This window comes from Mustela lutreola, chromosome X, assembly GCF_030435805.1.
Source record: "Mustela lutreola isolate mMusLut2 chromosome X, mMusLut2.pri, whole genome shotgun sequence".
Lineage (NCBI taxonomy): Eukaryota > Metazoa > Chordata > Mammalia > Carnivora > Mustelidae > Mustela > Mustela lutreola.
In genome coordinates, this window is record NC_081308.1 from 46,498,174 (window position 1) to 46,512,953 (window position 14,780).

Sequence of the window (14,780 nt, forward strand, 5' to 3'; positions counted from 1 at the left end):
GACAATTATGCCTATATTCCCATACCTCCTGCCCAAGACACCCAACCCAGTTTCTTTGTCCTCTCTAGAAATAAGAACAAGAGAAAGTAAACCATTACCTTCTCCTTGGGATGTCCCAGATGTGGATGTCTCAGTGGAGGCACCATCTGCAGCAAAGACCTGACTCTATAGAAGAATATTCATGAGCCATTATTAATTTCAAAGACAATTATCCCTAAATGGTAGGATCCCTTCCCAGGGTACTCATTGTAAATGCTACAGATTATCTTTAGCCGATCTTTTAACCACCTTTACCTGCTATATACTATAATCTGTGGGAATCAATCATTATAAACAGTGACTGGGAGATTGGGGAGCGAGGACAGGGAAAAATGAGAATGAAAAATCAATTTAAGGAAATGTTTCCAATCCAAACAGAGACAAATCCCAGGGACACCCTAAATTTATTTTCATTTTTAGGCAACAGATAATTGACAGGTATATCAAAATCAGTACCTTTGAAATTTCCCAAGCATAACCCTAAATATGGAGAACACATAGGTATTGGAAAGGGAAAAGGAAATAGGAGGTTGGAATTGACTTACATTAATGGAAAAACCTGACTGTGTATCAAAGTCACTGCTCTGACGAGTAAGTGACCGGTACTGCTGGTATACATCATCACCCATGTCTTGTAGGAGTTGGCCAACCTCTTGGGTCATACCCCCAGGTTTAGGGTCAGATTTCTCTGCTAGAAAAGCAAACAAAAACAAAACTCACCTGTAACTGTGCAACGTCAATGCCTATTTGGCAGCTTGGTCAATTTTGCTCCAACTTACCGTGACTATTTATATGGTGGTATTGCCAGGCTTTCACTTAAGAGGAGAAATGTAGTATAATCAAAAGAGCATGGATGAAAGGCTCATTCTTTCACTAACTAGTTTTGTGACCACAGGCAATCTACTTGGTCTGTTCAACTTTCCTCAGCTGTCATTGAGCTTAAATGAACATAGGCAGTATTATGCCTAATGTAATGGGGGTCAATAAATGTTTGCTCTGGTTATATAGCTAAATTATTTTTGGGGGTTGGGGAAGATATGAGGTGGAGTAAAGGTTCTATGGTTGTAGAAGAAACAAGGAGCTCTTTACAGATCAGAGTGCTGAATGGATGAAAAGCATCAAAGACTCAGATTTTCTTGACATAGTAAAGACTATATTCATCAATTTTTGGCAATTCTGTGAGACCTATCAAAGAAATATGTCCCAAATAAAATCCAGAAGGATATGACTGAATGAAAGCCGAGGTTCCAAGTAATTCATTCATGACTTTCCCAGTACTTACAAGGAGCACCTTAGCTAGGAATAAAGGTGGATTGAGATGGTGCTCTCAAAGGTCAGGAAGCCTAACTACACCTTCTAATACTGATCCCAGTTTTTTGGGAGATAAAGATGTTTTTGTTTCTGAGAATGAAAATATTAGAGACTCCTTGGTACTTATTTTTCTGTCCACAAGATACTATCTCCTCTTTAATCTTTTTTTATTCTTTCCTCTGTATGGGATGGACTCTTGTATGTCAGCATTCTCCTCATCTCCTCTTAAATGATAATTTAAGACTTACTTTAGAAACCACCTGTTCTAAGAAACTTTCCTACAGGCCCCAACCCCCACCAAGTCAGGTGCCTTGCTCTAGGATTCACCACTACTTTGCCATCTGTCATAATGTATGACCACTAGTTTTTTCAGAAAAGGACATATGTTTTATTCATCTTGATTCCCAGTACATGGGCACATAGTGAGTGCTCATTAAGACTAAGTTGGTTGAAATATCCAGGCAAAGTGCCCAGACTTCTGAGGTACGGTAGCTACATACCTTCCTCTGGAGCATGGTATGCAGCCAGGGCATTCAGCATATCATAGATCACCTCCTTGATAGTATCAGGAATGACAGGCAGAGGCGAGGGCTTCAAAGGGGTTGTCTTTACCAGCTGTACAGCATTAGGACCTTTAATTCTAAGATTCTCAAATTCATCATCTGAAGCTAAGCCAAAGTGAGACAGAGAAAAATCAGTCAACAGTGAACCAGTACCTATACTTGGTTGGGGATAAAGACTCAGAAGGGGGCTTGTATAACCTGTAAGCTTGGGACAGGTGGCCATTTACAAATAATGTTCAAGTAGCCTATTAGAAAATCTGGCTTTTACTTTCTCTAAATCTCACAGGATTTATTAGAGCAGTACAAAATAGTAAATAGAATACAGGCAAAAAAGAGTACGCCTTTTGCCTGGTGCCTAGATGGCTCAGTCGGTTAAGTGTCTGACTCTTGATTTTAGCTCAGGTCATGATCTCGGGGTCATGAGATTGAGCCTCACATAATCAGGCTCCATGCTCAGCTGGCAATCTGCTTCTCGGCACCATCCCCCACCCCCGCCATGCAAATGAACAAACAAATAAAACTTTAAAGAAAAAAAAAAGAATACAGTCTTTGTAATTGGGGAGACTTCGTTCTGAAATCTAGTTCTATTAGAGGATAATGGCCAAATTACTTCAATAAACCTGAATTAAAAAAATTTTTTTAATTCCTAAAATTTTAGGTTTAAATGAGATCGCACATGAGAAATTCTCAGCACAGAGAGCCAGGTACATATCTTAGGCTCCCAAGATAAAAGAGTCCCCTTCCCAACCTACCTTTTATTTTTTTTTTTAAATTTTTATTTATTTTTTTATTTTTTATTTTTAAAGATTTTTTAAAATTTATTTATCAGAGAGAGAGGGAGAAAGCGAGCACAGGCAGACAGAATGGCAGGCAGAGGCAGAGGGAGAAGCAGGCTCCCTGCTGAGCAAGGAGCCCGATGTGGGACTCGATCCCAGGACGCTGGGATCACGACCTGAGCCGAAGGCAGCTGCTTAACCAACTGAGCCACCCAGGCATCCCCTACCTTTTATTTTAAAAAGAAAACCCACAACCCTACAGAAAAGTTTAAAGGTTAGAATAAATAATACCCATACTTTTCATCTAGAATCAACATTTGTCTATCCATAAATATATTTACCTGCACTTAAGATTGGGGATATTTTCCTACATAACCACAATACCATCATAACACCCAAGACATTTAATAAAGATATAATTATCTGACTACACATAGTCAGTATTCAAATTTCTCTCAATCTCTTTATTGGGTCCAGAATCCCATCAAGGTCGGTAGTTCTTTCTAGTTTACTTTTACCACCTAGAGTAACCTTGCATTTTTTCTCCTTTAGAACATTAACAGAACATTAATTCTTTTGAAGAGTCTAGGTTGGCTGCCTTACAGAATATCTCACAATTTGCATTTAGTTGTTTCCTTGTAATTGAATATAGGTTGGACATTTTGAGCAAGAACACACTGATACTGCATACTCCCTACTGCATCAGGTGAGTCGTCACATGTCTACCTGTCCATCAATTACCACTCTCTCTGTAAACCATTCACAGTGTATAGAAGCTCTGTTGTCACACCAAGACAAATTCTTTGAAGGCAAGGACTAAATTGAATGAGACCTTGCTTTCTCTGGCAGGGATTACCACAGGGCAAGTAAGAGGCTACTGAAGTACCTCTGAATTGGCCCACATGACCGATCAGTTAATGTCCCAACACTTGCCTACCAAAGAGGCTTTCCAAGTTACAGGTCTCTTCACAGAAAATCTCAGGGGTTATACTAGGCCATAGACTTCAATATCTCAAAGGCCAGGGTAAGGGGAAACTCACCAGTTCCTGACCCTCGAGGGGCTGGAAGGGCAATGCGGATACAGCAGTTGGCTACTTCTGTGAAAATGTCTGGATTGCGGCACGCAGCTGGCCCAAGGACACGAAGGATGTAGTTAATCTCCCGAGAACCAAGGCTGCCAGATACAACACCAGAGGTAGTGCTACCAGCTCCACTTGTAGCTGCTGAGCGAACCACCTTGTAAAGAGAAGAAACACTGCTGATAAGACCACTTTTCAAAAATACAATTGCATTCAAAAAAGAGTTACCAAGGTTTTTTAAATACTATCCAAACTCTGCCTCAAGACAATAGATGACAGCTTTAGATTTTTGAGAAAAGATGCACTTGGTCTTTTAAGTCCCACTCCTTCCTGATTATAAAAAAAAGTCACAGTATTCAGCATATCCCCAAACTATCAATTATTACACCAGATGGCATGTGATCTTCATAGAAATTGGCAAATATATCTAGACCACTGATCATCCATATAAATTATAGCTCTCATATGTAAGTGCCAGCTCCTAGCCTTCCCAAATGCTGTCCCAATTTTAAGCCAGAATGGTTCAAATTCTAAAAATATGCAATACTGATATCTTGGTGTTTAAGAACAAAATTAGACGTTTTCTTTATGTCTCAATCATCAGTCTCAGATAGCCACAGGAAATATCAAACTATTTACAGACCGTTTGCTCTGATACTACAGGGCTTACACATCATACTTTTCGTCTTCTTATAAAAGGACTCATCAATCAATAGAAAATACAGGAAAGAATAAAGAAAATAACTCCACTGTATTTTCCATTATTTATTCCTTTGTCAACTGTTCACAAACATCTTTTGGAATCTTAATGCTTTTCTTACCAAATCAGTCATGCTCTTTAAGTTTAACTTATTAACCCCTTTATCTTGCCTGTAAGGCTACAATAATAAACTCTCATTTTTTAAATACAAAGAAGTGTAATTTCATTATAAAGAATATGCTATAATTTATCCAGTCCTCTGCTGGACATCTGATCTCATTTCTTGTTATTACAACCAATTCTACAGTGAACAATCTATATGTACCTTGGCATACTTGACTTTAACTATCAAATAAATTCTTAGCCACAGAATTTCTAGGTCAAAGGATATCTTAAACTGACAGTACCAAATTGCCCTCCAATGTGGCTGCACTAATTTCCACTCCTACCAAAAGTAAGAGTATGCCTGGTTGTCCACACCCACACCTGCAATGGTTATTATCAAGCATTTACATTTTGCCAACTTGGTATGTTAAAACTGCCACTGATCTTCCTTTGCTCCCTACCCCCCCAAATACAATTAAGCTTAGAAAGTTCTCTCATCCAACAAGAACCTGATTTTTTTCCCCTAGCATTTTTCAAGTTTATAAACTTTAAACAATTTGCTTTTAAGTCAGAATTCTACCTGTATATAGCTGTTCATTCCCTCTTAGGCTTTTTCTTGCCCTTGGAATAATGTATATGCAGCTTTTAATAGCATTTTTTCTTTTGATTTTGCTCACATCAGATTAAATTTAAAAAGGCTGGTTAAAGAACTGAAGAATTTGAGATATATACTCATACACATGTGGAAGTATAAAGTGGTACCCCTTTCCTGGCAAGTTAAAAAATATTTATACATTTTGACCCGATTTCTAGGAATCCCTAAGAAAAACAAAGCTAAATGCAACAAACCTATGCACAAAAATGCATATTGCAGCACTACTTATAAATGTGGTAATCAGTGTCCCAACAGAAAAAAATGGAAGTCAAGTAACATTCACATGATGACTGCTGACAAAGAATTAGGAGGAGGAAATAAGACATTTGTCTTCCCTATTTTTCCACTTTCTTAATGTTGTTGTTAAAAATACTTTCATTTTTTCTAATTGTTTTGTCATTTCTTCCACTGCTTTATATGTTTCCTAAAATGAACATATATGCCTCAGTTTTCTGATTTTACAATGGGTATCTATAAGGAGCTTATTAAAATGTCTGGTATATCATAAGTATTCCCAAAACTTTACTACTTTTACAACCCCAAAATACAGTGTTTGGAAAATAGGCTCATAGGTGAACACATGATAAATACTCCTATAATGTAATTAAGACATGAACTTGGTGGAAGGTATCCCATTCCTCATTAACAGTTTTTGGTTTGAAAAACCTATATATATATTGCCAGAGAGAACTTTACAGGTAAGATTTATTAACTATAGTAAATTTAAGGATAGAAAATGTTATGTTCTACTTTTTAAAAAATGTCATCCAATGGGACAATCTACCACACCTAAGCAAGCACCAGATCACATATTTGGTAAAGTTTGCCAGACAAAGCACATAGTCTATGTATCTAACTATATATATATCTTATGAAGAACCAGAAATGTATCTGTTCTGAGACCAAGGAGAACAAAGGTTTGATACAGAGCTAAAACAGCTTCTGCCACCACAAAGACTCACCTTTTCCATGGTATGACGGAGGGTGCAGGGGTCCTCAATGATGTGTCTTAAGAGAAGGGTGACCAAGGGAGTAAACCCATTGAAGCCTGAGCTCTGGGTCAAATTCAAGATCATGCGGGTACTCTTTAACTCTGCAAACATCATGGCATATTTGTGGTCTCGGGTGAGCCTCAGACAGAGGCGAAGGGTGGCATGCAAAGTGTCTGGGTCCACAGGGACTCCTAGCATGCTCACGCAGGCCCGGATTAAAACAGTCACCATATCTTCTGTCAGGCCTTGGATTAGGATCTCTCCAATTTTTGTTTCTTCCAGGCTTGTCTCCTTTTCAGTATTTGTACCTTCTAGGGCCAAAGGAGTATCTACAAATAAGAAAGTAAGAGTTCAGACAGTTTAACTTGACATTTCCTCCTAACTTGACATTTCCTCCTCCATCTCTCCCTCAGAGCCAGGTCAAGCACCTGGGTCCTTATTAAGAGAAACATACAAAACACCAATTCTAAGACCAGATGAAAGGGCATATAAAAAGGACTGTTGATCTTTAAGTCATCAAACAATCTGATGGATAAGAAAATCACTCATGATGAAGCTGGCCAAAATTAAAGACATAAAGACACGCTAAGCTTTATATAACATATCCTGAAAGACTCAAAACTAAAAGTCCATACCATTGGCTTTATTTTCTTTACGTTTGATATCCATTTCTTTGCTTTCTTCCAGTGTCTTCTCTAGCTCCTGTCCGTTGCTATTTTTCGAGTTTTTATTTAGCCGTGGTACTCTCAGGAGAGTCAACATCACAGGGCGCCGGTTCCCTGTTTCCTCATTAACCTAGAATTTCAAGGAGACAAAGAATATCTCTACAAAAAAAAAAACCTGTAAGAGGGGTTTTGGAACTCCCAGGCAAAATCCTGTAATAGGAAGGAACCCTGGCAATTTTCCCGTCCCTATCATTTACAGAGAGAAAAAGCCTAAGGTCCCCAGAAGGAAAGTAGCATACATAAGGCCATAAAACAAACTGGAAACTTTCCAACAGAGCAGATACCATCACTAACACTTAAAATCATTTCTGGATGGGACAGTATCAAACTGCCACAGACTGACTCATGGTCTCACTAATGACTTTAGGAAGACTCCATTCTCTGTAAATTACATCCAATTTAGTAGTGGTAACAGTGCTTCTTAGAACACGTGAAGACTGCTGGTTCAGGAAGAAGCAAGCCAAAAAGCACACCCAGTACCTTCCCCTCGTTTCAGTAAAAGTTTATGGCACTGAGTAAGCATGTACCTGCACCATTGTAGTGAACTGGACTGTGTATCTTCTTCGGCCTGCAGTGAAACGCACACTTGTCTCTCCAGATTTCCAGGCAGAATCAATTGTGCTGTTGTTGCTTGCACTGTAACTACACCAACGCCCAGAGCGGTCATCAAACCAGCGCCAGTTGTTGTTGTTGGACTGTAGATACTAAATTTAAGAACACAAAGTTTAACTGTATTTCCTACAAGGTTCATTGTTAGAAGAAATAGTAACTTCATCTGTTCACTGCTAAACCTAACCCAGGAAAAAGAACTAACACCCAACATTTAATGAAATTTTGAGAGCCAAGAGAGAGATTTTTGTATGCACTAACCCTCAAGTTCCTAAGCCCCTTCAGTGGCACAAAACCCTCTATACCTTTGTTTTGCAATTCTCAGCTTTCCTTTTGTTTCCAATTGTTTTTCTACAAATAGGAAGCATTCTGGATGGGCAGGAACAAAAATTTGTTTCTGAGAAGGCACTGAGATAATGTGACAGATACAGTTTTCATATAAAGATCCATGTGGCTTGGGGCACCTGGTGGTTTAGTCAGTTAAGTGCCTTACTCTTGGTCTGCTTAAGAGTCTCTCTCTGCCCCTCTTACCAAAAAAAAAAATAAATAAATAAATAAAATCTTTTTTTTTTTTTTTTTAAAGAGCATTTGGCTTTTGAAGGAATTGGTGTATAAAAGCCACTCTCCCTTCCTTTGGAGATAGCACATTCCTTTAATATTTACTTCCAGGGTAGTTTTTGGGCCCTTTTGCAAGCAGCCCCATAGAAAAATAATTCTAAATGACCATGCAGAAGAGAAATCTAGAATTACTCTGATTCCTTAAGACATTTATGTCTTCATCAGGGAGCTTTCTCCTGATTCTTTACCACTCTCCCATATTCTCTCCTGGTCTATTCTTGCCTTGAGAAGCTAAGTAGTTTTACCAACCATGTATTATATACCTTAGTCATTTGGGCTCTTCTTTTAGAGGAGATGGCTGTCTTTTCATAGAAATCTATCAGGAGCAACACTGGAGTGATCCACCTAAAAAAGAAATAATTTACTCTAGGAAAGCTAGAAACTTGCATAATACAGAAAACTTACTTGATTTCACATTAGGGACCGCAACTATTTTCAAACCACAGGAAGTACTCAAGATTTGTCTCTAAGAAAGTGCCTGATTCAGGCCCTACACTTTAGGGCCCAAGTATAAGGGGAACACAAGTGAAACCAGGTGAGATAAAAGTCACTCACTTTGGGGTTTGGACCTCCTTTTGCTCCTTTGCAGCCTGTAGGCAGGGCTGAACTACTTCCAAGAGTTTGATTAGGACATTGAGGATGCCACTTGATTCAACCACCCAGGCACAAGGTAGCTTCAACTCCTAATTGATCAAAGAAAAAACATAAATCCCAACTTCTTTTCAGTATGAAGGATTAGCACAGTACAGGAAGAACATTAAGAGAACTAGATGAATTCAAATTCCACCTCCACCACCAACCAGCTGTGTGATCTGAGAGGAGTTACTTAAATTCTCTAGGCCTTCAGTGTCTAGACCCTTAGGGGTCACAGGAAATAATTATTTCTACCTCCAATGTTAATTATGGTGATTAAATGAAGTGTGTGTGTACGTTCGCTCACTTTCTCTAATGCCCAACATGGTGCCTGGTACATCAGCATCTACTTAATACAGAAGCTGTTATTAGTATCACTGGTATCGTTAAGGACTGTCATCTAGGTTACACAGTCTTAATTATGTTGAAGTTAAAAAGCTTCTGTTATAGAGAACCTTTACATTCCAAGAAGATGGAATAATTAAATGCAGCAATGATTAGTACAGTTCCCCTATAGGGCCTACACTACAGTATTTCCTTTATAGGGGCTGCACTAGAAGAAATTTAAATGTCCAACAACAGGCAATTATTTAAGTAAACTAGGGGACATCCCAAAGATGGAATGTATACATGGCTTGGGAAAACATTCATAATATAGTACTGAGAATACAGGATACAAAAGTTTCTAAATAGTCTAATTGTTTAAATGCACAGGAAAAGGATTAGAAGAAAATGTAAGACCAGTCCTCTGATTTTTAAAAGGGAGGAGATTCATAAGTGATTCTCTCCATATTATGTTACTGGGGACCCCAACAATCAGTACTTTGCAATCTTTCCCAGAAGTATCCGTTCACAAGTGCCATAGTAAGAATCACCACTTCCATCATAAAGGAAGTCAAGACTGTAGACACACAATATGACATATATTGGACTTAATCTCCTCAACAGTTATGAAGGATTTACTCAATTAAGTTCAGGCTTTACTATTAAACATGAGCTACAAATGAAGAGTCACTTGTTCAAGGTCAGTTGCCTCCTAATTCTTGTATTGGCTGGAAAAAGAACATGTTCTGGCCAAACCACTCTCCTGCCTAAAATAATCTGGTGACTGACCAGGTATGAGGAAGAATCAGATTCTTTCTGATGCTTTATATCCAATTTCCACACCCGATCCCACTCCTTGGCTGCCAGTGAGGTTTCTTCAGAGAGGCCCAAATTATCCCATAACTATACTATGATGGTCATTCTAAAAACCTTTTAACTACCACTCCCCTAAATCCTCTATGACACAATTAATTAATAATTGTTCTGAGAAGTCTTTTCCTCATTATATCCAGAAGTGATGCATTAGCCCTTCTCCTGAACTCAGAGAAAATTCTGTATGTTATTTATGTGGCACAAAACATTGCATTTTATACTTAATTACATGTCTTACAGCCTATCAGAAACTGTGGGCTCATGAAATGCAGAGATCATGCCTTATATTTCCACTATCTTCAAGGTCTCAAATGGTACATGTGTTATAATTCTTTAATGAATCACAGGAACCAAAAAAATCTAAATTTTACCTCAAAAAGCAGTGTTAAAAGCAAGATTCTAGTAGCCAAATTGGAGGCCTGGGGCAGGGTGGCCATCTGACTGATCCACTCTGACACAGTTTTTGTGTCACTTGTTGTCAGGGGAAGAGCAGCTTTGATCAATACATCAGCAGCTTCCCATACCTATAAAAGCAGAGAAATGGCCAAGTCAGGTAACTGTAGACAGAGTATAATAAGGTTTGACTAAACATTTTCAAACTTGTAAAACACTCCCTCTATTCCCCAACACATGTGCTGAAGGAGGGTGAGTAAATAGTAAAACATTTACTATATGGACTTGTGTCTGTATCAAAAGATGTATGCTACGAAAGGAGCACCTCTAAAAGATGATTTCTTAGGCTAGATTACAAGAAGCTAAGAAGCTGGTAAATTAAAGGAAATTAATATTTAAAAAATTTCTAGGGAGAATAAATTTCTAATACATAGTCAACACCACAAAGCTTCTACCAACTTACACTTCCACCAGTAATCTTTTACTAAATCTGTCCCAGAATTATCATTAAGAACAAAAATAAACCAGAATGTTAGAAATGTTGGTCCTGCTTTGATTTGCATGTTAAATTTCTTATAAATCTGACATAATTGCTCTTTCCTAAGTTTCAGTTTTCTTAAAATCATTTCTGTAAGCTCTTTATATAAAGATAACTAAACCTGGGTCTTATCTTGTATAGAAAAAAAGGTTTATCCAGTTTGCCTTTTTTTTTTTTTTAAAAGATTTTACTTATTCATTTGACAGAGATAGAAGTAGGCAGAGAGGCAGGCGGGGGGGGGGGGGGAGGGAGAAGCAGGCTCCCTGCTGAGCAGAGAGCCCAATGCGGGGCTCGATCCCAGGACCCTGGGACCATGACCTGAGCCGAAGGCAGAGGCTTTAAACCTCACCACCCAGGTGCCCTGGCCTTTTACTTTTGTGACATTTCCATACACTAAAGTTATGCTTCCATACATCACTTTGATTTTTTCCTCTGCTTCTTGACTTCAAAAAATATGTCATAGATTTCAATGATTTAAAAACATGAACTGTAGAGTGCCTAGGTGGCTCAGTCAGTTAAGCATCTGACTCTTGATTTTGGTCCTGAGACTGAGCCCTGCGTCAGGCTCTGTGCTCAGTGTGGAGTCTGCTTGAGATTCTCTCTCTCCCCGCCTCCTTCTGCCTCTTCTCCTCATATGCATTCTCTAAATAAACAAAAATCTTAAAAAAAAAAAAAAACCCATGGAGTGAAAAAAAAATTAGTAATGTATACAATTAGTGTATATTAATTTCATAATGAGGAAAACAGTTTAAAAAAAATACAAATACCAGAAATACCAGGTCACGGCTATTCATTATGATGAGAACTTTTTTTGCTGATGTGGTTGTTGCATAGGAGAGGGAAAATGAAACATTTATTCACTGTTAGTCCATGGGACCTAACTCGGCTCAAGAGTAAGAAACATTTGGGACATTTTAGATGAATTTCAGAAGAGATGCCTAGAAAAAGAGAGCCTTGTTTCTTCCTTTCAAAGACATTTTTTATGAAGTAGCTTATTCACTTTTTGCAAGGAACATACAAGAAAGAGCGAGATTACCAAATCTAAAGAGTTCAAAGAGAATATATCTGTATTGGATTAAAACAAACCAAACCAAACAAACATACAAAAAAAATGCTTCATTTAAAAAAAAATCAGAGTTTGAGGACAGCAGAATAACCACTTTATGCACTTAAAAAAAAAACTTTTAAACTATATTCAATAAAGCCAGCATGTACTACATCATTAGTTTTTGATATAGTGTTCAACGATTCATTAGTTGGATATAACACTCTCCTCTTCTGGCTCCTGGAGAACTGACCTGATTGACTACTTGCTTCAGAATCATGTCTCGATAGTCAGCTCCATTACGTTTGATCGCGGTCATGATCAGATCACAAACCCGGTACACTGTGTCTGGCAGCTCATCAAGAAGGTGAAAGCAACCTGGCAACATGGTATCTGTGAAAGTGTGGAGCTCATCTTGTTCCAATGGATCAGCATCCTGGAACTTCTCTAGACATTTTGCTTCTTCCTCTTCCTGCTTTTCCCGAGCTTTCCGTTCCTCCTCTTCCTTCCGACAAGCAACTTCCTGGAGGCAGGGAAAGAAATGATTGCATATGGGAGAGTTTAAGAAAAACAGGGAACACTCTAAGAATGCACTGCCCTACCATACTGAAAACCCACTACCTTCTTCTCAGGCAGGTGATACATTCTTCAATGACAAAACATTGCATTTTATACTTAATTACATGTCTTACAGCCTATCAGAAACTGTGGGCTCATGAAATGCAGAGATCATTCATGAGGGCAACCTCAGGTCAATACAGTTTATCAATGATGGAGGTAAGTGTTATCAGTAATGGCATAGTTGGGATGAATGAATATCCCCATGTCCTTCTTTAGATATTAATTCCTCAATTATCTTTCCATAAAAATACTAAGATTAATGTTTCAGACCCTTTTGGATGTCATGTTTCCTAGTTACCTCAGGTGACTCCGCTCTTTGATCCATTGGGATATCCTGTCCCAGAGACATGGCAATTGCTCTCATCATCTGGTCCTCTTCAGACATACTCAGATCCTACAGAGAAACAACAGGAAATCCAACAACAAAGCACATACCAACTTACAGGGAATCAAACATCCTGTGCTCCATATGTTGCTCTGTAACAGTCAAACCCAACTAGGCTTACTTGGCCATTATAGTAACAGAGAGGGAAAATCACAATGAAGTTAAGCATAGGAAGGGGGTTTCAATGTGACCACTTATTCTGCAGCTCAGAAAAGGGAGTTTCTTCTATTGCTTTCTGACTGGGTAATTTAACAGTTCTTCTACAAAAAAAAAAAAGTTCAGTAATTTGCAGAGCTGGAAGATAGGAAGCTTCTGCTCTGATTACATTCTAGAACCAAGAGTTATCACAAAAATGAAAATATTGGCATGCAGAATTCTGAAAATGAAAAGTAGTTTTCAAAGGGAAGGCCAACAGAAGAAAAAACAGATCAGCAGCCAAACCAATGCCTACAAAATTAGATCCCCCAAGCCAACTTACCCTAACAACTCCTCCCATGATTGGGGGAGGGTGGGTTAGAAGGTACTCTGTGGCCTGCTCCATGGTGCTGGTGTTCAACAGGGCCTCCATGGCATGTTCCCTTGTGAAGCCCATGTCCATGAGCTACAAAAAGAATGCAGGATCTCAGAAATGGCAGTAAAAGAGAAATCCAAATGCATTTTAAAAAGGCAGAAACCAGGGGCGCCTGGGTGGCTCAGTGGGTTAAAGCGTCTGCCTTCGGCTCAGGTCATGATCCTGGGGTTCTGGGATTGAGCCCCGCGTCGGGCTCTGCGCTCGGTGGGGAGCCTGCTTCCTCCTCTCTCTCTGCCTACTTGTAATCTCTGTCTGTCAAATAAATAAATAAAATCTTAAAAAAAAAAAAAAAGGCAGAAACCAGGTGCCTGGGTGGCTCAGCTGGTTAAGTGACTGTCTTCAGCGCCGGTTATGGTCCCGGAGTCCCAGGATTGAGTCCTGCATTGGTCTCCCAGCTCCATGGGGAGTCTGCTTCTCCCTCTGACCTTCTCCCCTCTCACGCTCTCTCTTAAGGTCTCTCTCAAATAAACACATAAACTCTTAAAAAAAAAAAAAAGGGCAGAAACCCTTTCAAGATGGAAAGGAGTTTTTCTAACTTCATATGAACTGAGAACTAGCTCAAAGAGTTAGGTAAATGAACAATCCTTTCCATCTGGTGCTTCCACAATATTCGAACATTAGAGCTATACAATGGGGCAGGAAGCCAAGGTGAGTTTCAATTCTGTCCTCAAAGAAAATGGAGCTAGATGGTTATTATAATTAATAGGATCACCGTAATCCAAAGACTGAGATTTACACATAGAAGCAAAAATTGGGCCCCATTTTTCTGGAAAACAAATTGGAAACACAACAAGAGCCTGAGATACTGTCCTAAGAATTTTATTACTAGGAAATAATCACGAGATGTACAGAAAGATCTGTACAAAAAGAAACTATACACGACAGTTTTACAAAACCAGATAAGAAAATTAACATCCAGTAATAAAATAACAAATTAAAAAAATATTTTCTTAATGATAGCACAATTCTATACTATATGTTAATTATGTAAAAATTAGGCATAAAACTAAGTGATGAGAAACTATCTTGTGTTGTTATAAATGACTTTTTAAAAATATTTTGTTGTATTTCCAGATTTTCTTAAAGGGAGCCTTTTATTGGTTATAATAAAAATGTGGCATGTATATGTAGAAGACATATTTGAAGACTACCCTAGATATAAAAAGAACATACATACACACACACAAATTACCAGGTTATATGCTCTGTGAGACTGAAAGGTCAG

General features: G+C 38.5%; 1 protein-coding gene across 17 annotated transcripts in view; it reads right to left on the minus strand.

The window, feature by feature from the left end:
• Nucleotides 1–14,780, minus strand: part of HUWE1 (HECT, UBA and WWE domain containing E3 ubiquitin protein ligase 1) — a 173,355-nt gene that overhangs the window by 36,398 nt on the left and 122,177 nt on the right. For all 17 annotated transcript variants that reach the window (XM_059158501.1, XM_059158495.1, XM_059158500.1 and 14 more), the window contains 13 exons: nt 13,463–13,585; nt 12,898–12,993; nt 12,232–12,501; nt 10,374–10,526; nt 8,728–8,855; nt 8,436–8,517; nt 7,473–7,649; nt 6,856–7,015; nt 6,191–6,549; nt 3,730–3,925; nt 1,851–2,018; nt 585–730; nt 99–165 (listed from right to left, as the gene is read on the minus strand). In XM_059158501.1, coding sequence (XP_059014484.1) covers nt 99–165; nt 585–730; nt 1,851–2,018; nt 3,730–3,925; nt 6,191–6,549; nt 6,856–7,015; nt 7,473–7,649; nt 8,436–8,517; nt 8,728–8,855; nt 10,374–10,526; nt 12,232–12,501; nt 12,898–12,993; nt 13,463–13,585 — 2,125 coding nt within the window. The remainder of the gene's footprint in view (nt 1–98; nt 166–584; nt 731–1,850; nt 2,019–3,729; nt 3,926–6,190; nt 6,550–6,855; nt 7,016–7,472; nt 7,650–8,435; nt 8,518–8,727; nt 8,856–10,373; nt 10,527–12,231; nt 12,502–12,897; nt 12,994–13,462; nt 13,586–14,780) is intronic.